Source organism: Salmo salar, chromosome ssa06, assembly GCF_905237065.1.
Source record: "Salmo salar chromosome ssa06, Ssal_v3.1, whole genome shotgun sequence".
Classification (NCBI taxonomy): domain Eukaryota; kingdom Metazoa; phylum Chordata; class Actinopteri; order Salmoniformes; family Salmonidae; genus Salmo; species Salmo salar.
In genome coordinates this window covers 64,598,494-64,626,482 of record NC_059447.1, presented here as the reverse complement: position 1 = coordinate 64,626,482, position 27,989 = coordinate 64,598,494, and the positions used below count along the sequence as shown (strand labels likewise).

The following is a 27,989-nucleotide window of genomic DNA, read 5'->3' as shown; positions in this document are numbered from 1 at the left end:
CCCCGCCACAAGAGGATTTATGGCTGATTTAAAATGAAGTCACTTTATTTGGCACTTACTATGGTTTTTATTTTTACCTGTTGATGTGGTAAAATAGTTATGATGAATGTGTGCTCTTTATTGCAGAATGTTAAAATTAGGTGAAATACTGTAAAACTGGGCCTTTTTTTCTCTAAAAGTTTCTCGCAAAGTTACACTACTCAAAAAGGCACCTAATTGGTGGAACAACACATATTACAACAAAGACTTTACTTCAAACAACAACAAAAATCCCTCGGACATCATTGCACGAGCGATAGAACAGCAAAGTATGTATTTGGATTTTTTTTTACACCACAATGCTGGGTGCTCATTTCCTCAAAACAAAAACAACAAATGCTCCTGGGGCAGTCAGTGGCTCCTTTGGCAGATTTCAGCTTTAATGTACCAAAGCAACAGCTATGTAAAGTGGGATAAGGCTTTCAGGATTTTCTTCATAATGGCACAGGAAAATTACCTGATTCAGGGAGGGTTGTCTGGCTGACTTTTTAAGCATTGGGGGAACAGATCAGTAAAGGTAGGACAAAAACTCAAGTTCTTAAGATTGAACCTTTATTTAACTAGGCAAGTCAGTTAAGAACAAATTCTTATTTACAATGACGGCCTACCGGGGAACAGTGGGTTAACTGCCTTGTTCAGGGGCAGAACAACAGAAGATGCAGTGGGTCTTTGACCTTGAAGTGTCCAGGTAAAGGCAGCAGCAGTTTACAACCCTACAGTCCACAATGGAACACAGTTCTCCCACCAAGGACAGGGAACAGTAACTTTCCAAGGACCCGATCCTCTTGAGTTTTGTGACTTGGTACAGAGAATAAGTGCATTTGTTCCTCCATCTGTGATGTCCACAGCGTCATGCAGACATGCCGAGAGGTCCAGGTCTACCAGTAATATGTCCACTCCCTTATTTCAGTTCATGGGAGGTGCTGAATGTCTCATACACATTGGCAGTAAACTCCTTCACTTGGTCTATCATCAGGAGATCCTGCAAAGAGGGAAGGTGTCAAAGTCTTAAAGAGTCAAGACCTCTTGAAACTTGCTGAGATTCAAAAATTAAGGAAATGCTTCCACAAATCAAATGAGCTCTTACCTGTACAAAGCGACTTGGTATTTCACTGTAGATCGAGTGGATCTGTCCATTCACAAGCTGGATTATTTTGGCAACTGGTAGACTTAAATTCGAGAGTCTGAAAGAGATTTTGGGAAGGACACTAATTGATCGGCAGAATTTATTTCCTACAAAAAAGTTGTTTATTTTATGTGGCATTCAGACAGTGATTTATACGATAAGACAACCTTTTATTAATTGCTGGCAATTAAATTCATCCACAAAAAACAGACCCATCAGGTGTAGTGCTGGGGGCGGAGTCTTCCTGTGCTCTCGGTGGGGAACTCTACCATGTTGTCAAGCCCAAAGTCCGGGCTGGAGGATAGAGAGGACACAGTTCAGCGCGCACACACAAAATAAGCCTCTCTAAATAAGGGTCAATGAGTTTTAGGCCTCGGTCTTACCTTTCAAGCACATCTCTGGTCTCATTGAGCAGCTTTATCTTACTGATATCATTCTCCGTCAGACCACAGGCCTGTCAAACAAACAATTAAATAATGTAGAACCCAGTATAAGCCCAAATAAACAAGAAGAAAATACATTAAGTTGTATAATGTGCACCAGTTCATCACCATTACTCTGACCATGGTTGACAATCCAGTAATGTTCAAAATAAGAGATCCCCATAGCGGAGCTGTGAGTAGTCCAGGGGTAGTGGCAGGTGAGGGCTGTTACCTGTGCAGCCAGAGTATTCTCCTCATCAGGCATCATGTACCAGGAGAGACGTCTATATGTGGAGCCCCCATCCCACTCCTCCACCTGGGCTCTGACCTGATTCAGGTGCTGCTCCAGCTCCTGCAGGGACAGACTCTGCTTCAGGGACACCCTGGGTGGGGGTGGAGATAATACAAATAATATAAATAAATACAATTTAATTTGACCGACACACAGACACACGGTCACTGACAGACAGACAAAAGAATCACATACGACTTAACAATCCTCCTCCTGATGTGGTTTGAGGTGCATTGTGTACATGTGGTTGGCACTGTCTGACTTACCCGCCTAATGTATTCTGCTTTCTTCACCGCCGTTATCATCTCACTCAACCCTTAGGAGTGAGAGAGAATGCATCAAATGTAAGGATGCTTTCCATCACATGGAACCAATTTAGGCTAATAAACATAGCATATCTGAGAAGACTTGTTATACTACAGGTCTAGCTATTTCAGAAAGACATGATTATCTCTTACCATCCCCAAGGAGTTGCTGGATGCTGGAGAGGTACTGTTGTTGCACATCCGGAGGGGCCAAAGGCATCTGGTGGAGCACAGGCCACAGAAATTGCACGCATAGACCACCCCACATTGAATATTTAAGGGCGGTTTTCTGGACACAGATTAAGCTAATCCCTGAAATAAAAGCATTTTCAACAGAGATTCTCCATTGAGTTTGCTTTCTAGTCCAGGACTAGGCTTAATATGTAACTAGGAATTGAAGCTGCCCCATAGGGTACAAGAGATTAAAGCTTAAAGGCTTACCATTCAATTCTTGCTGACAGAATTGTCCATGTATAAGTAGCCACCAATGATATTGAGCTAAACACGATGTAAAACAATCAACATACAGGTACTGTGCACAGCCACGACACTTCGGGTGAAACCTGGGGGAATGGGAAAAGAGGAGTGATTGCCATATGACAGATAGCAGTACATCAAGCGATTAAATCACTTTAGTTATTGATTCAAAGTAATTAATGTTGAAGAATAATAATTTACTGATCATTTTCAGGTCCTCATATTTCAAGTTTATTTGCTGGTCTAGAAGAGAAATAGGTGATGTCATTCATAAACTAATAATTTTGCTGAGCAATCAAGTCATGACCACGTACTTGCTCTTCTCTTAAGGTAGGGAGCATTGACAACACTGTAAATAAAAAACATCAACAGGGTTTCAAACTGCACAAATATGAGTATGAATCATCAACACGGCAGTATCGCAATTATTTGACATAATGAGTGTTGCATGAGATTTCAGGGACTGTTACTGTTAATAGGCTAAAGGTGAGATGACTATCTGTAGCCTACCTGTCATGTTGCACGATCTCTGGTTACTCTCGAAGTGGAACTGACTTCGGGCTTGAGCGATATACTGATGCCTCACGCTCCTGTATATCTCGGATTTTCTTTTGGGCATATCTACCAAGGAAGTACACACCTGGAACTGGTAGGCAGGGTGTAGCTAGCTAGAATGACTGTACCAACATTTGCTAACGTTAGTTAGATTTATTCTGATTATATTTCATGTAATACATTTTATAACTATTTAGATATAATTTAGCTTCATAAATGCATAATCGTCATAGTTGACATAAAATACATCTGATCAAACCCAGACACACAGGTAAACATTCCTGGCTAGCAGATGCCTAACAGTTAACTAGTTAACGTTAGCTTAAATCCGACACAAATCCGACAAAATAAATGTCATTTTGTGGCGTTTCAGGAAATTCCAAGTAGACGAAAAGATTCTTGAGATGATTGCAGATTTATAAAATACAATAAATAAAGCACCCAAGTGTGTTATTTTCCACAGGTGCACATGACAGGAAATTGATGGCTAGGTGTGACTGTGAGGCATACTGTATGGTCTAAATTGGTGACGTGTTTCGCTCAGCGAGTCTAGTGGAGACGAACAGATTCGGATCAGTCAGTTGTCTTGATGAGCACATCTCAGCTAACTACTGTACTTATATATATATTTTAGCTAGTGTAATTTGTGCTTGTGGCAAGAAACTTGAACTACAACTTGAAACTTGTCTGCCAAAGTTGGAACTTGGGAGATTGACTGAATGATTCTGAACATTCAGTTGTACGTTTATTTTTGTACAAAACATATAGACGTGAATGCCGCAGTAGTAGGCCTACATTTTAAACTGAATAATAAATAAATAAATATGACTGGTAAATTGTGTGTCAGGGCGGTGCCCAAGAGGCAAAAAATAAGATGATATATATATATATATATATATATATATATATATATATATATATATGGTTGGTTGCGTTGTCAATTTGCCTTTTGCAGATTTCAAAATACAATCGCCGTAAGAATGCACGGTTTGGAAAGAGAAGACTAATCTGTCTGTAGAACCAATATATATTAAATCCTCAACAACTCCCAATTTGTAGCTAACAGTAGCACTGTTTATTTACCTAGCCACGACTAGTGCATCGGCCATCACCGTGAGTAGCCTATGGCTTCATCGTTTGGTGAGTCTGTGCCAATGGAAATTGTTTTTAGTAGCCTACTGTAGCCTATAATAAATATACTGTTTATACATTGCGTCCTTATATTGTACAATCTGTGTGTCGCTTCATTGGCATGGTTTATTGTTTGTTTGAATTCAAGACCAGATTGATCAACATTTGTTAGTAGCCACTCATTTCGGTCATTTGTGTGCCATTAAAAAAATAATCAGCCAATGTCTTCTGTCATACAAATTACGTAGAATTTAATGAAATGCGTTTTTAAAAGGCTGGGTGCCTATGATTTCATAATCGGGTCCCTGCCAACAATGCAAAGAGACATAATAACACGAGGAATAAATACACAATGAGTAACGATAATTTGGCAATATACACGAGAGGGTAGTGAGGTCTGCACAATGCATCACCGGGTGCAAACTACCTGCCCTCCAGGACACCTACACCACCCGATGTCACAGGAAGGCCAAAAAGATCATCAAGGACAACAACCACCCGAGCCACTGCCTGGTCACCCCCGCTAACATCCAGAGAGCGAGGTCAGTACAGGGGCATCAAAGCTGGAACCGAGAGACTGAAAAACAGCTTCTATCTCAAGGCCATCAGACTGTTAAACAGCCATCACTAACATTGAGTGGCTGCTGCCAACATACTGACTCAACTCTAGCTACTTTAATAATGGGAAAATTGATGTAATCAATTTATCACTTGCCACTTTATATTATTTATATTAGATAATGTTTACATAACCTACATTATTCATCTCATATGTATATACTGTACGCCATACCATCTACTGCATCTTGCCATCTTGATGTAATTAGATGTATCACTAGCCACTTTAAACAATGCCACTTTATATAATGTTTTCATAACCTACATTACTCATCTCATATGTATGTACTGTACTCTATACCATCTACTGCATCTTGTCATCCTGATGTAATCTATCACTAGCCACCTTAAACAATGCTGCTTTATATGTTTTCATACCCTACAATACTCATCTCACATGTATATACTGTACTCCATACCATCTATTACATCTTGCCTATGCCGTTCGGCCATCACTCATTTATATATTTTTATGTACATATTCGTATTCATTCCTTTACACTTGGTAGTTGTTGTGGAATTGGTAGATTACTTGTTAGATATTACTGCATGGTCGGAACTAGAAGCACAAGCATTTCGCTACACTTGCATTAACACCTGCTAACCATGTGTATGTGACAAATACATTTGATTTGATATAAAAAAAATGGTAGAGTATTTAATTGTCTTAAAATAGTTCCATTTATTTTTGCAAGGTAAGAAAATGTGTTTTGTTTGTACATTTACATTTGTGAATATGAAATGTGGCCAAACAAATAATGAAATTAATTACATAAAATTAATTCAACTTATTTCAATCATAAGTAAAGAATCCAAGCAGCACATCTCTCCATAATAGTGTAAAATCTTCATAAATGTGTTCCAATTATAAATCTACTGATGTCTTGCCACAAATTCCTTACATGAATACAATGCCAAAAAAAGGTGCAACACTGTATCTGGGTAGCCATTACAAAAACTACAATTTTTTAATTTTTTTGTTATTTATTTTTTACTTCTTCATATAGTGGTTGGCAGGATAATATGTATGAATCATTTAAAAATAAACTTTCTTAATTGTGTTAAGTAGGTATGTGGCAACATCCAAACTTTTTTCCAACAGATATTATCAATAAAACCATTCCAGTAAGTTTCCTGTTGAAACCTTGCTCGTATAGCTCTATTGTTGTTGAATGGACTAAAAGAAAAACAAATCTTTCCTACTGATGAGTCAACAGGGTTAATTGTAGGTATGTTCTGAGGGTCAGGGCCCTGTTTCAGAAAGCGGAAACTCTGGTTGAAGGAAACTCTGGGTTTTCGGTTTGACAAAGCCAGTTCAGTTGAACTCTGAGTCAGTTACTATGGCAACATACTGCCAGCGAGCAGATCTTCAACTAACCCGGAGTTTCTTCTCTTTAGCTGAAGCCTGCAGACTGAAGGTGTCAGACATGGCATGTCCTTTTTTTGAAGAGCCAGTTGATAGTGAAGCACAAATAATCCACAGAAATCGGTCGGGAGAGGGATCAGACCCCGCTTGGATGTTTTATCATTCCCTGATGATTATGTTTGTGCAGAAAAACAGAAACGCTCAATCGATCATTCATCTGAACAATATCCTCAGCCCTCATTTCGTTCATATGACACATCGTGGAAATGCTCTCAGTTCGGAATAAAATAATTTGTTGCACTTTGTTTTTTTGCCAACGGGAGTTTTCTATATATCATCAGTGACGCTGAGCATATATCCAAGGCAACCGTCTGTCGGGCTGTCAGAAATATGACTCCTGCACTGAAACGTTTAGTGTACACTTTTGTGGCGTTCTCAAGTCACAGACTCACAAGACTCAAAGAAGAATGCCACAGAATTGCAGGTATGCAGTCTAAGTAATAATTAATGTATTTAGTATGAAGCACTAAATCAGTTACTTTGATATATTTAGGGTTTCCAGGTGTGATTGGCTGCACAGATGGCACTCGTATTCCTATCACAGCTCCTTCAGTAAATGGAGATTATGTGAATAGGAAGTCTTTCCACAGCATTAATGTGCAGGTAGGCCTAAATAGTAGCCTTTAGCATTCCAAATAAAATATACTTCACAATACAGCTACTGCAGCTAATTACTTTTCTGCACTGAGAAGATCATATGTGATGCAGCCCACATCATCAGCAACGTGAAAGCAAAGTGGCCTGGGTCTGTGCATGACTCGTGAATTTTTCGTGTGTACACTGTGCGATAGATTTGCCCGTGGTGAGTTTATACAGTTGAAGTCGGAAGTTTACATACACATAGGTTGGAGTCATTAAAACTCGTTTTTCAACCACTCCACAAATTCCTTGTTAACACACTAGTCTTGGCAAGTTACATTTACATTTAAGTCATTTAGCAGACGCTCTTATCCAGAGCGACTTACAAATTGGTGCATTCACCTTATGATATCCAGTGGAACAACCACTTTACAATAGTGCATCTAAATCTTTTAAGGGGGGTTAGAAGGATTACTTTATCCTATCCTAGGTATTCCTTAAAGAGGTGGGGTTTCAGGTGTCTCCGGAAGGTGGTGAGTTAAGTTAAGTTAACTCAAGTTAAGTTAATTAGGACCTCTACTTGGTGCATGACACAAGTCATTTTTCCAACAATTGTTTACAGATTATTTCACTTATAATTCACTGTATCACAATTTCAGTGGGTCAGAAGTTTACATACACTAAGTTGACTGTGCCTTTAAACAGCTTGGAAAATTCCAGAAAATGATGTCATGGCTTTAGAAGCTTCTGATAGGCTAATTGACATCCTTAGAGTCAATTGGAGGTGTACCTGTGGATGTATTTCAAGGCCTACCTTCAAACTCAGTGCCTCTTTGCGTGACATCATGGGAAAAAAATCAAAAGAAATCAGCCAAGACCTCAGAATTTTTTTTTTTGGAGACCTCCACAAGTCTGGTTCATCCTTGGGAGCAATTTCCAAACACCTGAAGGTACCATTACCGCTCATGAAGGAGACGCATTCTGTCTCCTAGAGATGAATGTACTTTGGGGCTAAAAGTGCAACTCAATCCCAGCACAACAGCAAAAGACCTTGTGAAGATGCTGGAGGAAACGGGTACAAAAGTATCTATATCCACAGTAAAACGAGTCCTATATCAACATAACCTGAAAGGCCGCTCAGCAAGGAAGAAGCCACTGCTCCAAAACCGCCATAAAAAAGCCAGACTACGGTTTGCAACTGCACATGGGGACAAAGATTGTACTTTTTGGAAAAATGTCCTCTAGTATGATGAAACAAAAATAGAACTGTTTGGCCATAATGACCATTGTTATGTTTGGAGGAAAAAGGGGGAAGCTTGCAAGCTGAATAACACCATCCCAACCGTGAAGGATGGGAGTGGCAGCATCCAGGGGCGGAAATCCCGGGGGGGACGGGGGGGACACGACCCCCCCATCCTGGGAAAAATATGACTTGTCCCCCCCAATATATCACTGAAACATAACTATGTAATTTAAATAATATTAATAATACGCAATGAAAGCAATTGTGCTGATTATGGACACTTAATAGCGCGTTTTTAAGTTTCAAAAGATTGCGACCCCCCCCACCCTTTGCCTCACAATGGTTTGATCCACTGCCAGTTCCTTAGTTGGCAAGGTAACAGAGGGGTCGTATCTACTGTCTGAAAGGCACTCAATGAACGTAACTGACGTGAGGTTAATCCAGTCAATCGCGCACACACACTAGCTGAATATGCAGAGCTAGCGTGCAAATATTAACTATTAAGCTAGCTAGTACCTATTCCATTAATGTGGCCTCGTCAAAGATGGAATCTTTGCAATCGTCAATTTATTCCAAGATCAGCATGCAGATGATATAAGTTAGTGCTTCAAAGTCCCTGTGATAAGGTTAGCGATAAACTGAAGTCCAAACTGAACAGAACTACACTCTCTTCTACCATTGTCTTAAATATATTTAATGGTCTCGTTGCAAAAGCTAAATTGTCGCAAGGGAACTTGTATTTATTTATTTTATTTCACCTTTATTTAACCCGAGTAGCAAAGATTATAGCAAACACCACTGAAACGGAATTGGTGCTCGCTAGCTTTGCAAATTCAGCTATTGTTGGTTGCCAGCCAATATGAATCAAACTATTAAAATTACAAAAGGTTGCAACATATGTAAATGGTGAACTCATACAGCTGTCAACTCTTGTCATTTTAATCCGTTTCACATTTGCTAGCTACCTTTTAGATCGAAGCCCAAATAGAATGATAAAAGATAAGATGATAGAAGCCCATCTCCTAATGTAAATAACCTACACACTGTGTGTGTGTGTAGCCAGCCAGCCAGCCAGGTAGAAAAATGGCAGAAAAATAAAAGACGGACATCAGAGTATTTTTCAGTACACCAAAACGCAAAGTTAGAACCCTAGTAGCCTAATATCTCAAAGACTAGTTGATAAAATGTTCATAAGAAAGAAATGAAATTCTAATGAAAATGTTTCACAATGATGTCATTAGGCAGAGCAGGCAACAGATGGCACACAGACAGCAGAGTTGGGGACAGATATGCAGGGACAGACTGGCAGAGACAGGGAGTCTCAGGTAAGTTTGTTGAGTCATTGTTTGGCAACATTATGAAAGGTTCTCCATTTTTTTGACTTGTAAAATAGGAACATAATTGGAAAATGCCATGGATACCCCCACTCACAACTTAAACTGGTGACTGAACTAAGATTTGTTAAAGGCAATGGTATTGCTGTTGTGATTAGTTGTGTAGTTTTGGGTACCGGTAGTTAGGAGTACGGCAAACACCTTATTTCTTTGGTTTCTCAATATACATTTACCATATTACAATGTAGGCTATGTGTTACAGCACTACTTTTGGTGTCCCCCTCAGGAATTGCTCTTGAGAAAATTTCATGTAATTGTCCCCTCCAAAGTTGATATCAGATTTTCGCCCCTGGCAGCATCATGTTGTGGGGGTGCTTTGCTGCAGGAGGGACTGGTGCACTTCACAAAATAGATGGCATCATGAGGATGGAAAATGTGTATATATTGAAGCAACATCAAGACATCAGTCAGGAAGTTAAAGCTTGGTCGCAAATGGGTCTTCCAAATGGACAATGACCCCAAGCATACTTCCAAAGTTGTGGCAAAATGGCTTAGGGACAACAAAGTCAAGGTATTGGAGTGGCCATCACAAAGCCCTACCTCAATCCTATAGAGAATTTGTGGGCAGAACTGAACAAAAATGTGTGCGAGCAAGGAGGCCTACAAACCTGACTCAGTTACACCAGCTCTGTCAGGAGGAATGAGCCAAAATTCACTCAACATATTGTGGGAAGCTTGTGGAAGGCTACCCAAAACATTTTACCCAAGTTAAACAATTTAAAGGCAATGCTACCAAATACTAATTGAGTGTATGTAAACTTCGACTTCAACTGTACATATAGCTAGATCCTATTATAAATCAATATTTTGTTTCCTCCTATTGCAGCTGAAAATTTAAACTGTAGCCTCGTATTATCATAGGAGAGTTCAATGGTAACCTGCTTGGTGACAGAGAGTACCCCTGCCAGCTCTATTTGCTGACCCCTTACCCTGATCCTGGGCATAGCCCGCAGCAACGTTATAACTTGGCTCACTGCAGGACACGATCCAGGGTAGAGATGACCTTTGGGATGCTCAAGGCCCTGTTCCAGTGCCTTCGTAGGCTCAGGGTCACCCCAGAAAGGGCACGTGACATTGTGGCATGTGTGATTCCCCACAAGAGAAGAACAATGTCCTCAACCAGTGAACGTTCCTGACACCACCCCGCTGACGCAGAAGATGGAAGAGCAGTCAGACACAATATGCTACCATCATTTCTAATTGACCCATCACCTCCCCAGTGTCAAATAAAGACAATATGCCTTTCTTTTTATGAAGTCTTTATTTCCTGCAAGTACAAATGCAGTACAGTAATACTTTTATGTTCAAACAAGTAAAATCTAAATTACATTTTTCAATTTGGTTCTTTAAGTACACATAGTACAGCTGTTTCACAGGGAGCTATAGGAACACAAAAAAATGACATTGAATTTCAGTGCCAGGTCTACTTAATTTCATTGTAAGTAATGGGCCAATGCTGAACAAAATCTTACTGAGGTAAATTGTGCTGTGTAGGTGTAATTTCCAGCATTGCTCTGTTAGAGAAAAAGGTGCAAGTTTTATTATGGTACAACACCATCAACTGTTAGATGTAATTTTTAAGGTGTAAACGTCAATAGGCCTCTCTGTATTTTCCCTCTCTGTGGCAGCTGACAAGGTGTCTTCATCCTCCTGTAATGAAAATTAACAATTTTGGTGTTCTACTCTAAACACATGACAAATCTGTGGCGTATTAAGAGTACTTACAACTGCATGGAGGTCTGTTATGGCAGAAGGCTCCAGACAGATTACACCATCAGTAACTGGTAGAATATTAAGATTAGACAGTTCAATTGTAACTTTACCCAGAAAAGTGCCCCACATAATTTGAATTTTGGTTTTACAACAGTGTGTAGGCCACATCACAATTTTTCAAATATATAATTCTGAGTCACCTTAAAATAGATTATGACATCTGAAGGACAACTAAGAATCTGAAAAAAGTAACAAGTCAATTACAAATAATTGTACCTCTAAAGAAAATCAGTGTGCAAAGTTGTGTCAGATGGATGGGTGGGTGTCACTGAGGTAACACTGGCAAAAGGATGAATGTACAAATCATTAATTTGAATAACTAAACTCTTATGTTGGCCCTTGTGTCCTGGGGGGGGGGTACAGATGAGCTTCCTCCAAAGATACCTTCATCAGGTCACCCACTGTTTTGACTGAGGGATATCTCTTCAGCCTCTGAGTGGTGGTGGACCCCCACCTGTTTTGCAGCCCTAAGCCTTTTTCTATTGGTTATAATTGAGGTCAAATGTGAACATGTCCAGTAAGCACAAATTCAGAGACTTGTATGTATAAAGGAATTTAAATGTTACTTTCAAATACTGGCAGTGTTGGGATGGCTGAAAAACACACTTTTTTTTTGCTTAGAAAATGTCATGAAATACTTAAATATATTATAGGTTGAATGATGCAACAGTTTAAAATATTTTACTAAGTTACAGTACATAAGGAAATCAGTCAATTGTAATAGATTTGATGGATTTCACATGACTGGAAATACAGATATGCATCTCTTGGTCACAGATAACTTTTTTTTTAAAGGTAGGGGCATGGATCAAAAAAACAGTCAGTATCTGGTGTGACCACTCCTCTTCAATGGCTGTGCAAAGTTGCTGGATATTGGCGGGAACTGGAACACGCTGTCGTACACGTCGATCCAGAGCACCCCAAACATGCTCAAAGGGTGACAATTAGTGGTCCTGTGTGGCTCCGTTGGTAGAGCATGGTGTTTGCAACGCCAGGGTTGTGGGTTTGTTTCCCACAGGGGACCAGTATGAAAAAAAATGAAGAAAAAAAATATGTATGAAATGTATGCATTCACTACTGTAAGTCGCTCTGGATAAGAGCGTCTGCTAAATGACTAAAATGTAAATGTAAAATGTTGCCACTGAATGCTGTTTAATTAGGTATGGTAGGCTAAACAACATCACAATTGCTTGTAATGAAATTATACCTTACCTGTTTGAAGTATATTTCATCTTCAGTGGCTGCCAAGTAGGTTTTGTGCCCGTTGGGTTGGACATGCATTAATATTAAACACGCGCACACATTTATATTATATTAAATGTTGAATAAGTGGAACACTCGAGATAAAACTTTTTAAAATGAATACTCACGCATTGACTCGATCAACAATTTTCTGCCACGCCAACTCACGTTCTTTTGCTGCTGCATTGCTTTTTTCCTTAAATATATGCTCATATTCTGCATATGTTAATATTTCTAACTCCACTGGGCAAGTAGGAGGTTGGAGCCCTTTTCTCCTGTTGCCATGATGAATCATGTTATCTGCGTTCCTTTGATTAGGGCTTTTTATCTCCTCATGCACGTGCTTTACTCAGGGTTAACTTAACTCAGAGTTGATTGAACTAATTGTTATCACCTCCTCTGAAACCGAAAACTCAAGAGTTTGACAGCTCAGAGTTAGTCAACCCAGAGTTCAGGTTTAAACTCAGAGTTTGTTAAACCTGCTTTCTGAAACAGGGCCCAGGTCTTGACACGTTCCTCAATAATAAATCCGCATCTGCGGGAATTGCATCTAAAACAATTGCAAAACTCCACACTTGACTCTCAGCTGCGCGATATACTTACATACGTCATCAATTTGGGCACCAGGTGTGTCCATATAGCCAAAGACAGAAGGCGTAACATCGCGAGACTTCCGGGATCTTACTTACTTATACGTTTTCTCGAAATCTAAAGGAACAACCTAGATTCGAGCCAATGTCTTATGTAGTTGAACTTGTTATTACTCCAACCCTGTGAGAGTCACAAACTGACACGTTTTCATTTTCGTCAAAAACAACTTTATATAGGAGTGCCTCTGAGTTGACGACATGCACATGCGCAGTTCGGCGCGAGACGACCCGATAACGTGTTTCTACGTATGAGCTTTGCTAGCCAACATCGCCAACAAGCGTGCCCGATGATCTTCATGATGTACCGTCTTTGGTATAGCCTCTCCCTGGCTAGGTGTCTGGCTAGCGGCTAACTGTCAAACACGCAGGTGCGAAGCAGAACACTAAGCAAAGCGACAACGATTCATCGGTGTTTCTGCGATCATCTGTAAATTACTGAGTGGTCCGTCCAATATTATCTTCCCCCTCAATGCACCCAAGCGCCATAAATGAGTTCCAGGCAGCGATGATTTTACAAGGCTGTCGCTTGAGCATTCTGGTAGTTCGTGTGTGTTTGTGGCATCTTTTAATTGATGTAGTTTCTCAGACTGTACATCTAACATGGGGATAGAGAATGTGGGAAAGTATGTAGTTTCTAGAAAATACTTTCAGCCATGTGCCTTTGACTTACAGAGATGGATGGCCAGTGTCTTTGACATGCTAAGTTTGACATAGGCATAGGGGCAGGACATTGCGCCGTTTGTGGTAGCTGTTTCGTTCCTCATATTTAGCGTTAACTTTTAGAGAAACAATAAAAACGTTCTTATGCGTTTTCACTATGACGAAGTAAAACAAAAGGAACGAAACAGTGACGACTAAGGGCGCATTGTGGCTAGGCAGGATAGGACAGTCCCACCAGTAAATTAACAACAAACTACTTGTAATGGTCTGCTAATAATAATCTCCACCTTTTTACAGGTAAAATAAGCTTTGGATAATGGTTTGTTTAACTTTGCAATCATTGTTTTTTGTTTGACAGATTCGAGTTTGGGAAACCCTGCTCTATGTGACTGGAGCCATGCATCAGGTGCCAGGTGTGCAGGAGCTCTTCGCCTGATCAGCATCCTTGACCTCATCAACCAGTAAACTTGAGTTTACCCATTGCGGTTTACCGTAGCATTTGTGTATGTTCATTGTGAGGGTTATTACCTTGAGAATTCCTCTATAGTACATGTCTGAGTATAGCCTTCCCTGTAGCTCAGTTGGTAGAGCATGGTGTTTGCAACGCCAGGGTTGTGGGTTCGATTCCCACGGGGGGCCAGCACAGGAAAAAAAAAAAAAATGTATGAAATGAAATGTATTCCTTCACTACTGTAAGTTGCTCTGGATAAGAGCGTCTGCTAAATGACTAAAATGTATAGGTCATTATCTGTTTTGCCTTAACAGTGAGACAGACATTCCTCTGATGGTGTATTGGTGTTATCATGGCAGGTTTGGTGACTGTGGATCTGTTCTAGACATAACTCTGCTGATCTACCCCACACTGGGTCATCATTAAAAGTACAGTCTAGTGTTTACAGCATTTTGTAGAAATGCATCCCGTGTTCAAATACATCCTCATCAATGCAGCAGCCTTGATTTGAATAGTTGAATAGGATCATTCATATACTTTATTTACATATATATACTCCTTCATTTTCAGTATTTCTCATGTTTCAGAGCAGAAGAAGCAGTGGAAATGCTGAAGACCTTTTTATAAACATAAGAACCCAAATGGTAAGATCTGCTATTGTTATCTTGTAACATGCGTATCTTAAGTATTTCCACCTACAGTATGCCTGCAACGTGGATTTTACCCCTTCTCTTTCAGCCCCCAAGACAAGGAGTGAGATACTGTTGATGTCCAGCAGGGGGCAATATTAGTTAAGTAATGAGGTGAGGAGCAGAGAACGATCATGAGGCAAAGGGAGTAGCTAACAAAGGGTTCTCCTGAAACAGACTTGGAACACAACAATGGGTCCTATGGATTTTTGTCTGACAAAGAAATTAAATGGACTTTTTCATATTTTCACGTATTCGCTCAGCCTTTTGCATCAGCACTCATTTTTATTTTCATATTATTGATAGTGTTTTATACCCTTACAGCATAGTTTGGATGGACAGTGGACACTATCCAGGGCCTGTAAAGTGGCTTGCTGCTAAAACAGCCTCTACTCTTCTGGGAAGGCTAGATGTTGGAATATTTCTGTGGGGACTTCCATTCAGCCACAAGAGCATTAGTGAGTTCGGCCACTGATGTTGGGCGATTAGGCCTGGCTTGCAGTCTGCGTTCCAATTCATCCCAAAGGTGTTCGATGGGGTTGAGGTCAGGGCTCTGTGCAGGCCAGTCAAGTTCCTCCACACCGATTTCGACAACCCATTTGTGTATGGACCTTGCTTTGTGCACAGGGTCATTGTCATGCTGAAACAGGAAAGGGCCTTCCCCAAACTGTTACCACAAAGTTGGAAGCATAGAATCGTCTAGAATGTCATTGTATGCTGTAGCATTAAGATTTCCCTTCACTGGAACTAGAGCCTAGCCCCAACCATGAAAAACAGCCCCAGACCATTATTCCTCCTCCACCAAACTTTATAGTTTGCACTTTGCATTGGGGCACGTAGCGTTCTCCTGGCATTCGCCAAACCCAGATTCATCCCTATATGCTGTCTTGTCATTGTTGGTGATCAGGCCTGCCACTGTTGTGTCATCGGCAAAGGTAATGATGGTGTTGTGCCTGGCCGTGGAGTCATGAGTGAACAGGGAGTACAGTAGGGGACTAAGCACGCACCCCTGAGGGGCCCCTGTGTTGAGGATCAGGGTGGTGGATGTGTTGTTACCTACCCTTACCACCTGGGAGCGGCCCGTCAGGAAGTCCATGATCCAGTTGCAGAGGGAGGTGTTTAGTCCCAGGGTCCTTTGCTTAGTAATGAGCTTTGAGGGCACTATGGTGTTGAATGCTGAGCTGTTGTCAAGGAATAGCATTCTCATGTAGGTGTTCCTTTTGTCCAGGTGTGAAAGGGCAGTGTGGAGTGCACTAGAGATTGCATCATCTGTGGATCTGTTGGGGCGGTATGCACATTGGAGTGGGTCTAGGGTTTCTGGGATAATGGTGTTTATGTGAGCCATTACCAGCCTTTCGAAGCACTTCATGGCTACAGATGTGAGTGCTTCGGGTCGGTAGTCATTTAGGCAGGTTACGTTAGTGTTCTTGGGCACAGGGACTATGGTGGTCTGTTTGAAACATGTTGGTATTACACTCAGACAGGGAGAGGTTGAAAATGTAATTGAAGACACTTGCCAGTTGGTCAGCGCATGCTCGGAGTACACGTCCTGGTAATCCGTCTGGCCCTGCGGTCTTGTGAATGTTGACCTGTTTGAAGGTCTTACATCGGCTGCGGAAACCGTGATCACACAGTCGTCCGGAACAGCTGATGCTCTCATGCATGTTTCAGTGTTACTTGCCTCGAAGCGAGCATAGAAGTAATTTAGCTCGTCTGGTAGGCTCGTGTCACTGGGCAGTTCTCGGCTGTGCTTCCCTTTGTAGTCTGTAATAGTTTGCAAGCCCTGCCACATCCGACGAGCTTCGGAGCCGGTGTAGTACGATTCGATCTTAGTCCTGCATTGATGCTTTGCCTGTTTGATGGCTCGTCGGAGGGCATAGCGGGATTTCTTATAAGCTTCTGGGTTAGAGTCCCGCTCCTTGGAAGCGGCAGCCCTACCCTTTAGCTCAGTGCGGATGTTGCCTGTAATCCACGGCTTCTGGTTGGGGCATGTACGTACGGTCACTGGGGGACGATGTCATCAATGCACTTATTGATGAAGCCAGTGACTGATGTGGTGTACTCCTCAATGCCATTGGATGAATCCCGGAACATATTCCAGTCTGTGCTAGCAAAACAATCCTGTAGCTTAGCATCTGCTTCATATGACCACTTTTTTATTGACCAAGTCACTGTGTATTAATTTGAGAGTGCTTTCATTTCTCCAGCTCCATCCCTCCGGTTTTTAGATAATTTGTCTTTGAGAGTTTATTCTACAAACAGTGATTAGGCCCTTACATGCTGTCATGTTATTGATCTTAATCACGTAATAATAACCTCTCTCCAGTTCCCTCTGGTTTTGTGTCTTCTGGTTCATTCCTTCATAAAGGTTTTAAATGTTTGATGCTTGCAGTAGTGGCGTGTTAGATGAGAGATGTCATGCCCTTGGCTACATTCTGACCATACAACCCCCCCTGAAGGTCACTCATGTAGAGCTCTGCTGCTACGGCCAAAGAACCACTCAGGATCCCTGCCTAAGACTGGCACAGTACACATGCTCAGCCGCCTGCCCCCACACATCCGTCAGAGAAACACACACACACACCTTGCCAAAGGATCTGTACTCTGTATTTTCTGTGCTTGGAGGGTGCAGGGGTTGAGTGCCACCACAGTGAGTACTTGGAGCCACTATGCAGGGCTATATTTGGGCCTCCATCTTGTGCCCGCTGAATGAGCTGCTTGGTGTCACACTATGATTTTCCACCCACTGGGACCTGGAGAACAGAAAGGCTGCATTTAAACTGCTTTTACTTCCACTAATGTCAGTACGCGTTGAGCGGTAATGTTATTTGTGCTCAGACTCTCTGGCATTTCCGCCTGCAAGTTTGTAGTTATCATACTTTTGATTGGCTGTGACTAAGCCTTGCATGTTGCTCAAGCTTCTCCTGCCTACCAAACACCGTTTACTTCCCAATTACTATGCTAATGTATGCCAGCAAAAAATCCTTCAAAATGCATTCAATTTGTCACCTCCACATGGGGGACCGGCAGTGTTAATGAGAAGACTATGAAGTGTCGTTCTCTCGTTATCAAGCTGACAGAGAGCCTGTGACGGTGCACACACTCCACCATGACAAAAATGTATACAAACAACTTACCCGGCAAAGATGTCATTATCTATCAGGATGAAAAACCACAGTTGTCAAGAGCACCTATTTCTGTTTCACTGCAAACGACTGTGTTTGCAGAGGAATGGATGAGAAGGGTTTAATTTTTCCATCTAATTGAGCTGACGGCTACTATTACAGGAACTGGCTGGTGGCAAACTTTTAGAGGTTTTATTTTCTAAGAAGTGGGGATAGCTAGAGAGGAGATGCAGTATAGTACACGGTTGTGTTTTGCAGTTTTGGCTCTACGTTTAAAACATTTTATAGGGTTGTAATACAATGACAGTCTGTTTAAAAATGATAAACAGCAGCTGAGATCATATGACTGTCAAAACAAACTTACAGCCACTCATAAAGAATTTATCCCATTTATCTATTATGCTACTGTGGTATACTTTCATTTATAGGCTAACATATTATTTCATGAGACCTTCTGAGGTCTGTCTCCCAGAGTTACTAGCGACTTGGAATAGCTGTGCTGTGAATAAAAAGGCATATTATGGGTACATTTCTTTTGTATTGAGCTTCTGCTTATTTAGTCTGTCGAGCTAACCCATTTTCTTATGGACTGGAATGTGTGTTTCTCGTTAAGAGCTTGTCCAGCACTGCACAAAGGAATTGTTATGTTAGGGCAGAGTCTGTGTCTAAAAAAGCCAGACAGAAATGCCAGAGAAAATATAGGCCAAACATTAAATCACAAGTGTGGTGATTTTTCTTTTTAATTGAAGAGAAGAGCTTTAGTGAGACTCTGACTGACACACACGCACGACACATCTGACTCGCTCTAAATAACTTAACACCTTTTTATTGAAAGACCACACTTCAAGAGTCAAACGCTGTCATCCCTTTTTTTTTTACAAAAACATAAAAACAAGAAAGGGTAATTTTGAACAGTGGAGCTCACAAGTCTGGCTGTCCTAGAAAATAACATTCTATGGTACAGCTGTTAGACACTACACAACCAGGAAAAGGCTGTCATTCATGCCACTGTAGGAGAGATGCCCTCACTAGAAAGCTTTCCAGTGAAAAGGAAAAAAAAGAAGAGAAAGCTAATCCTGATACATGGCTTTTGCTAACTCTGCCGGAGTACCTAAGCATCTTAAGATTAATATCACACCCATAGCAATAAGTTAATTCCATTAATGCAGTATACTCGGTGTTCAGATAATACTTGAGTTGTAGAGATGGATAAACAGGATGATTAAATACTAATACGTGAGTAAATGTAATGTCATCGTAATACCTCCAGTCCATAGCAAGGTGGTGAATTCATATCCCACCTTGTCATTGACGGAAAACAGGCGTCTCAGGTCTTAGCTACAGTCCAACAACTTCAAGAGGAGGACTCAGCACTTTTAAAAGACCAAAAGGTTATTTTGAAAAGAGAGAAAAAATCTGATCATATTCCCACGTATTTTTTTAAATAATGTATTTACATGGAGGTTGTTATTATGCTGTCCGGGTTGGGATTGGGCCTGTCTTTGCAGCGACCCACAATGTAGTGTTCCTACTCCGCAATGGCCTTCAGTCAGCTTTAGCCTTGTCTGTGTCTAAAACACCTGGAATACAGAGAAGAATATCAATGCAAGGTTTTCTCTTGTTTAATCATGCATAACTTGAATCAGTGGTGTTGAGGGGGGGATATGAAGTTGTATATGAAGTTGTTATAAGACAAAGAACAGGAATACTAAAGAGTTTGTACGTTTTTCAGAGACCATAGTTTCTAATACGACTCTGTATTCACTCCATCCAAAATGAAATGCCAATTGAACATTCATAGCAGACCAATTGGCCTCATATACTGTAGCTATCATTAAATTTCCCATTTGGGTATATTGAGGTTATGTTGGAGCGGTGAGATGGGAATATGAGCTCTGAGGGAAGGAGCTGTGGGAGAGAGAAATGAATTAAATCACAGCAGGACTAGACCAGGGAGAGGAGGGAGGGGATTGGAAAGAAAGGAGGGAGAAAGGGGAGCGGAAGAAGGGACTGAAAACAAAAGGGAGAGAACGGGTGAAGGAGAAGGAAAGAAAGGAGGAGAGGAAACGGGAGGGGTGAAGATGAATTAGAAAGGATAGAGAGATGTGGGAAGAGTGAGCAGATTGTAGGACGTGGAAGGGTGTGAGAGGAAACAGAATGGTAGTGTTGATTTGTGGGTCAGTGTTAAACAGGTGGGAGGAGGAGGGATGGAGGGATTTGGTGTCTGCTAGCTGCAGTCAGTCTGCTTTTCGACTCTTCTCTCCTATCCCATCTGTAGCGCTGCAGATAGCTCTCCTCCCACGGACCTCCCAGCCCGCACTTTAAATGCAAATAGGTACAGGAATATGTGTGTGTGTGTGTGTGTGTGTGTGTGTAAGCTCAACGGTGTACTTGTGTTTGTGAGTGAATGTGTTAGTGTGTGTACACATTTTGAACTCGTTTGCACTCGTGGGTGAGTGTGATGATTGAGAGCACCGCTACAGGCTCTGAAACCACAAGGATTCATGCTAGTAGAGGCCCTTAGCGTGCTATCCCGCTCCACACTGTGGTACACACACACAGCGAGCAGCTGCCAGACGTGCTGAGGGCTTACATTTGGAGCAGTCCCAGATGTAGCTGTTGAGGATCTCTCCCAGGACGTAGTAGATGTTAATCAGGACAGTGAGGCAGGAGAAGAAGGCCACCTTCGCCAGGGGACTGATCTGCTCCAACAGGGGGTAGACCCACACGCCGGTCACATGATGCACCCAGCACATCCTGATAGAGGGAGGGAGGTAAGGGGTGAGATAGAGGACAGATATATATATATATATATATATATAAAGGAAAGAGAGTAGAGAGTTTGTTTATATTATAAACCGGGGGGTTTGAGCCTAGAATGCTGGTTGTGTTGAAAGCCGTGGTATATCAGACAGTACACCACGGGTATGACCAAAAATTGCTTGTTTAGTGTTCTAATTATGTTGGTAACCAGTTTATAATAGCAATAAGACACCTTGGGGGTTGTGGGATATGGCCAATATACCACGGCTAACGGCTGTATCCAGGCACTCCGTGTTGCGTTGTGCATAAGAACAGCCCTTAGCCACACCTTATTGCTCAATTATACCCACTTGTCTGTATTTGTATTTATTATGGATCCCCATTAGCTGCTGTCTTCCTGGGGTCCAGCCAAATGAAGGCAGTTAAAATGTTTTAAAAACATTACAATACATTCACAATGTTCACAACACACTGGGTGCCCTCAGGCCCCTACTCCATCACTACCACATATCTACAATACAAAATCCATGTGTATCGTGTGTATGCAATAGAGGCTCAAAGATGGCCAAAGTGTAGATCCTTTGTAGCTGTAGTACACCCACTCTCTGTGTCACTTTGTCTGTCTGGCTACTATAGTATCCAGCCACTTCCTTTTCATAAAGTTGGGAGTCTGGTCATTTGAGTGTGAGACAGACAGCTGTCTTACTGTAGGAACCCAGAGACTCAATCTTTTTTATAGTGAGATGATGATTCTAAAAACATACCGGCCCTAAATTATGCTGAACCACTGAAATGAATGTAACATACACTGAGTATACAAAGCATTAAGGACATCTGCTCTTTTCATGACAGACTGACCAGGTGAATCCAGGTGGTCGTGGTGCAACTCAATATTAGGAAGGTGTTCCGAATGTTTGGTATACTCATTGTACACTTTTGAACATAAAGTACTACTGATACATAACAGTAGCAGAGGACATTGGAAGTACCATCAGTGGCTGTGGTGGTGGACAGAGGTAAAGTGTGAGAGCCACTGCCAGGGGAGGTCTCAGAGAGAGAGAGAGAGCCACTGCCAGGGGAGGTCTGAGAGAGAGCCACTGCCAGGGGAGGTCTCAGAGAGAGAGAGAGACTGCCAGGGGAGGTCAGAGAGAGAGCGAGAGAGAGAGACTGCCAGGGGAGGTCAGAGAGAGAGAGAGCCACTGCCAGGGGAGGTCTCAGAGAGAGAGAGAGAGAGAGAGAGCCACTGCCAGGGGAGGTCTCAGAGAGAGAGAGAGCCACTGCCAGGGGAGGTCTCAGAGAGAGAGAGCCACTGCCAGGGGAGGTCTCAGAGAGAGAGCGAGAGAGCCACTGCCAGGGTAGGTCTCAGGGAGAGAGAGCGAGAGAGAGCCACTGCCAGGGGAGGTCTCAGAGAGAGAGAGAGAGCCACTGCCAGGGGGGGTCTCAGAGAGAGAGAGCGCCACTGCCAGGGGAGGTCTCAGAGAGAGAGAGAGAGAGAGCCACTGCCAGGGGATGTCTCAGAGAGAGAGAGAGAGAGCCACTGCCAGGGAAGGTCTCAGAGAGAGAGAGAGAGAGAGAGAGAGAGAGCCACTGCCAGGGGAGGTCTCAGAGAGAGAGAGAGAGAGCCACTGCCAGGGGAGGTCTCAGAGAGAGCCAATGCCAGGGGAGGATTCAGAGAGAGAGAGAGAGAGAGCCACTGCCAGGGGAGGTCTCAGAGAGAGAGAGAGAGACACTGCCAGGGGAGGTCAGAGAGAGAGCCACTGCCAGGGGAGGTCTCAGAGAGAGAGAGAGCCACTGCCAGGGGAGGTCTCAGAGAGAGAGAGACACTGCCAGGGGAGGTCTCAGAGAGAGAGAGAGAGAGAGCCACTGCCAGGGGAGGTCTCAGAGAGAGAGCGAGAGAGCCACTGCCAGGGTAGGTCTCAGGGAGAGAGAGCGAGAGAGAGCCACTGCCAGGGGAGGTCTCAGAGAGAGAGAGAGCCACTGCCAGGGGGGTCTCAGAGAGAGAGAGAGCCACTGCCAGGGGAGGTCTCAGAGAGAGAGAGAGAGAGAGAGCCACTGCCAGGGGATGTCTCAGAGAGAGAGAGAGAGAGAGAGAGAGCCACTGCCAGGGAAGGTCTCAGAGAGAGAGAGAGAGCCACTGCCAGGGGAGGTCTCAGAGAGAGTGAGAGAGAGAGAGCCACTGCAAGGGGAGGTCTCAGAGAGAGCCAATGCCAGGGGAGGATTCAGAGAGAGAGAGAGCCACTGCCAGGGGATGTCTCAGAGAGAGAGAGAGAGAGAGAGAGCCACTGCCATGGGAGGTCTCAGAGAGGGAGAGAGAGAGAGAGAGAGAGCCACTGCCAGGGAAGGTCTCAGAGAGAGAGAGAGCCACTGCCAGGGGAGGTCTCAGAGAGAGAGCGAGAGAGCCACTGCCAGGGTAGGTCTCAGGGAGAGAGCGAGAGAGAGCCACTGCCAGGGGAGGTCTCAGAGAGAGAGAGAGAGAGCCACTGCCAGGGAAGGTCTCAGGGAGAGAGAGTGCAATATTTACTGTATTTTTTTTGTTTATTTCACTTTTGTTTTATCTATTTCACTTATCTATTTCACTTGCAATAACGCCACTTAAATTGACATTTAATTGAGAGAGAGAGAGACACTGCCAGGGGAGGTCTCAGGGAGAGGGAGGGAGGGAGGGAGTGGCACTGCCAGGGGAGGTCTCAGGGAGAGGGAGCGAGAAAAGGAGAGCCACTGCCAGGGGAGTTCTCAGGGAGAGAGAGAGAGTGTAATATTTACTGTAAATGTTTTGTTTATTTCACTTTTGTTTTTTATGTATTTCACTTGTAATAATATTGACATTTAATTGAGAGAGAGAGAGAAACTGCCAGGGTAGGTCTCAAGGAGAGAGCATACAGTACTGGACAAGGGCACATTAGTGACAGGTGACAGAGTAGTGTGTCGGCTGGTCCACTCACAGCCTCTCCTTAGCTCACTGATTCCAAAGCAATCACTCAGGGTGAGACTGGACTGGCCCTTACCCTGGCCCTAGGCTGCTCCACAATACAGGTGATCTCACTAATATCAAGTGATTAGACTACTTTAGACCACACGGAGAGGCTGTGAGTAATATGGTAAATTATGTAAATGCTTCAATTAGTTGAATTCAACAATTGGGCAATTAATTGAATGGGAATATTAGATCTTCCGTTTGCACATGTGGGGGCAAACAAGGCTGTTCATCTAACAGTTACATCCGTTGTTACATCCGTTGACCTCTCCCCTCATTTATGATGTACTGTATGCTTCTTTCGTAAGCCACAAGAGATTTTCTTTTAGACTGACTCCATGGATTCAGGGGAAAATCCCTACATTCAATGTTCATTTTAGTAACATAGCATTTCCTCAGTTTCCTGATTTTAGAAAATCCGAATTATTGAGCCTGTGTCTGTATTATTGATGGTGTCTGACAGACACAAACAAAACTGTACACAGATCAGATTGTCTGCCACTGAAGCATAACTCGTCCTACTTTAGGCTTGACATCTTTCTCTATCCCTCTTTCACTCCCTCCTCCTCTCTCTCCCTCCCCCTCTCTCTCTGGAACTCCATGGCTGGGTAATCTCCATGTAAGGCAGACTATGGATTTACCCAGCTCCAGCACTTTCCTTCTCCTGCTGAGGGAAGCGAGACAGATTCTCTGACCCTGTGAGACGTGTGGGGATATAATCCTCTTCATTTTAGCCAGGGATTAATACAGAGCGAGGTGTGGGCCTTGACACTTCTAGTGAGGCTCCTACATTTCAGGTGATTCTGGAAAACCCTTTCTCCATGCTGTCGGCCCTGGTTAGCTCTAGTAGAGGGCTCCTCCAGCTCCCAGCCTCTCCTGTTCTTCCCTCTTCCGTGAGCATTAAATCTGCCGTGCCGTGTCAGGATTAGGGTCTGGTTCTCTGGTTCAGTAGAGTGTTTTGTTACAAGGCAGGCCTCTCTCCCAGACCAGAGACAGATATCTCTCTCTCTCTCTCTCTTTCTCTCTTTCCTGACTGACAGAGGAAGGTTAGAGGCTGTTTTATCTGCAGGAGATTTGCGAGAGACTGTGTGTCATCATGCTGGGAGAGGGCCATCCATCATGAGGGTGTGGAGGGACAGAGCCATGAGAAACAGGTGTTGAAGTGGAGCTAGCTGCCAGAACCATGGGCCTGGAGAGGAGAGGTAGCCAGCTAGCCTGATAACATGCTCACTGGGGAGGGGCGGGCCTGCTGGTCTTCACTATGCAGTATTTATAAAGTGGTGTTTCTCTGTTCTGTACAGTATGTTCTTGTATTTAATGGCCAAAACAAAAGTTAAGTGGAAACGGACAATTAGCAACAACAACAAAAAAAGAGTCCAGCCTACCATTGTGGGAAGAAAAGGGGGCTCTTACCATAGAACATATCCCACAGCAAAGCTGCACACAGCTATCAGTCCACAAGGCCTGCTGGGATACTGGTGGTGCGTGGTCCTCATCTCAATGATGATGAAGGGGAGGACGGTAGTGTGCTGGAGCAGAGAACACAGAGAGAGAACTCTCGTTAGCCACGTACAGACAGCTAGCTACTATAAGCGACACGCTGCCTGTCTCACCTCAGGCTCAGTGACAACGACAGAGACATGACACATTAATAACACACAGAATGGCTTTGAGAGAGAGAGAGAGAGAGGTGTTATGATGAGGTACTCAGGCAGACATACTGTAGATGGGCTCATGTAAACAGTGGGAGTCTAGAAGCTCTGTCAGTCTGGGACACAGTGCTGGGTCATAAGAGGGTAATGATTTTTTTAATTTTTATAGAGCCATGTGTGGGAGACATTAAACAGATGACGTGCTCTGCTCTCCAGAGTGAGTGTCTTATGATTAAAATCCCCACCGCTCTCCTCTTGTGTTCTCTCTCGCTGACACACCTCACTTTTACAAGAGTTCAGTAATCTGCTTGCTTTGGCTCGCGATGTGGCACCTGTTTTCCGATGTGCTGAAAGGATCAGATATTTTTTAGAACCTGCCTGCGTCTCCAGCGTGGTACAGATGTGTTTGGTACAGATGTGTTTGCAGAGGAGTGGGGGCCCAGGGCCTACAGCAGACGACATTAACTATTAACACCCTTTAATATTTACTGGGAGGTTCGTGGCGCGTGCGAGCTTCTATTTCTCACCATGTTATTTCACCTAGCTGAACCAGCAGACCACTTGGGCCCGGTAGAACCCACCCTGTCCCGCCTACCACACACAGAGCAGTGGAACGCGACAGCTCCCTGAAGATCGGCTCTAATTAATCAACGTGCTCATGACTCATCTGCTGTTCATATAGACCACCTGCTCCTCTGTCAGGAATAGAACCGTTACCTTCCACCACTGTGTGTGTCTGTGTCTAGGTGTCTGCGCACAGCTGATTAGAAATAGGAGTGCTGGGTTTGAAAGCACATCGTAACAGGCTAATATCTACAGTGCAGTATACTAAAGTTAACCTTGTTTCTAGTCTGTTTCTGCTTCAGCCAATTGTTCTATCGTTGTCGTCCCAAATAAGTTGGTATCAAGCAGAAACAGACTGAAAACCACACTGGCATTGACAAAGACACAGGTTGGGTGGCCGTGAAGGAAATGTTCTACGTGACTAATTGCATATGGCAACTAATGACAGTCTCTCTAAAGCTGTGGTAGCCATCTGGTGGAGATGTGGAGGAGGGTCACAGTGCAGAGACCTCCCTCTTGCGCTAATTGAAATCTGAATCAGCTCCCTGAACATACGCTTCCACTGAGTGGGCTAGAAGTGGCCTGGGTTCATGATACAGTATTAACATGTGGTTCATCCAAAAATGAACTCGTTTTATGTGAATGGTAATGGCTCGGCCCATATAACCATGTGGTGAGAATGTCATTCACTGTGCTTTGGTCAGTGGCATGTAGGCTGCCGTTATGCTAGGACGTTAAAACAAAGCTTACAGTGCTCCAATGGTACTTATCTCATAAAAAGATAATTGGAGGACCCTGTCTGGCCTCTCCATGTATGCATTACTTACAACAGTCACCAGATGGCAGCCTTCATACATTCAGACCAACAGAAAAGTCTCCTCCCATACCTGTCTAGCCTCAGTTGACCCAATGTACACTACATCACATCAATGACTATAAATGAGCCATGTTCCAATCGAACCTGTTATTTAAATACCTGACATGTTAGCATGACGCATCTCTGCCCAGAAACTGTGGTTTTTACCCTCAACTCCTCATTAATGTGCTAGTAAGTGTTATTCAGTGGTATTTATTACACCTCTTACTGGCCTCTCACCACACTACAGCAGAACAGAACCTATTCTACCATGTCATGGTCACACAAATGAAGCTTCCTAACCACTCTATTGAATTGCACTCACGACACACACACACAGTCACAGTGAGTATCCCCATGCCATAATGTTTGTAATGCTGTAATAACCGTGTGTTCCTTACGACCTCAGTCACAATGACGAGTATTTCCTCACAGCTGGTCTCTCTCTGTCTCTGTCTGTCTCTCTCTGTCTGTCTCTCTCTGTCTGTCTCTCTCTGTCTGTCTCTCTCTGTCTGTCTCTCTCTGTCTGTCTTTCTCTGTCTCTGTCTGTCTCTGTCTGTCTCTCTCTGTCTGTCTCTCTCTGTCTGTCTCTCTGTCTCTGTCTGTCTCTGTCTGTCTCGCTCTGTCTCTCTCTCTCACTCTTTGACCATAATGACAATCTATCTATCTATATACCCGTATCAGACCATCAGACACATGCTGTATGTTACACTTAACTTTCTAGATTACCTCCATTTTCTTAGTGAGACAACTGGGGACATCTGCATTCATTTACATAAACTACAATCTGTTTGTAATTTGTTGTTGGTACGATAACAAGATTAAGACAAACTGACTGTTGATCTTGGAGATGAACAATAGAATTTAATACGCCTTAAATCTTTCAACCAGCCACATTTCTGGGAAGAGTGTTAGGCAAGCAACGTTCCAGTGACCTAAACCGCCAACCATTGACTGTTAGGAAGAAACTAGAGACTGGGAGT

General features: G+C 43.0%; 1 protein-coding gene and 3 long non-coding RNA genes across 6 annotated transcripts in view; 1 reads left to right on the top strand and 3 right to left on the bottom strand.

Annotated features, from left to right (window-relative positions):
• Positions 1-480: 480 nt before the first annotated feature.
• On the bottom strand, positions 481-3,714 carry LOC106607625 (uncharacterized). 2 transcript variants are annotated; one of them, XR_006770294.1, is made up of 10 exons: positions 3,172-3,714; positions 2,976-3,010; positions 2,626-2,747; positions 2,338-2,404; positions 2,146-2,195; positions 1,820-1,970; positions 1,549-1,619; positions 1,378-1,459; positions 1,127-1,223; positions 481-1,021 (listed from the first exon to the last, which is right to left on the bottom strand). It is a non-coding gene; the product is annotated as an uncharacterized lncRNA (long non-coding RNA). The 2 variants fall into 2 exon arrangements; XR_006770293.1 differs by having other exon boundaries at positions 2,626-3,714.
• A 7,135-nt stretch (positions 3,715-10,849) lies between these two features.
• On the bottom strand, positions 10,850-11,732 carry LOC123743476 (uncharacterized). Its single transcript, XR_006770292.1, has 2 exons — positions 11,333-11,732; positions 10,850-11,257 (listed from the first exon to the last, which is right to left on the bottom strand). It is a non-coding gene; the product is annotated as an uncharacterized lncRNA (long non-coding RNA).
• Positions 11,733-12,823: 1,091 nt separating this feature from the next.
• LOC106607824 (uncharacterized) lies at positions 12,824-16,022 on the top strand. Its single transcript, XR_001329312.2, has 4 exons — positions 12,824-13,895; positions 14,291-14,435; positions 14,976-15,027; positions 15,122-16,022. It is a non-coding gene; the product is annotated as an uncharacterized lncRNA (long non-coding RNA).
• A 2,985-nt stretch (positions 16,023-19,007) lies between these two features.
• The window catches only part of LOC106607822 (androgen-induced gene 1 protein), a 50,492-nt gene continuing 41,510 nt past the window's right edge, over positions 19,008-27,989 (bottom strand). For both annotated transcript variants that reach the window (XM_014205216.2, XM_045720829.1), the window contains 3 exons: positions 25,348-25,463; positions 20,791-20,954; positions 19,008-19,777 (listed from right to left, as the gene is read on the bottom strand). In XM_014205216.2, the coding sequence (XP_014060691.1) occupies positions 19,743-19,777; positions 20,791-20,954; positions 25,348-25,463 (315 nt within the window). In that variant the 3' untranslated portion in view covers positions 19,008-19,742. The remainder of the gene's footprint in view (positions 19,778-20,790; positions 20,955-25,347; positions 25,464-27,989) is intronic.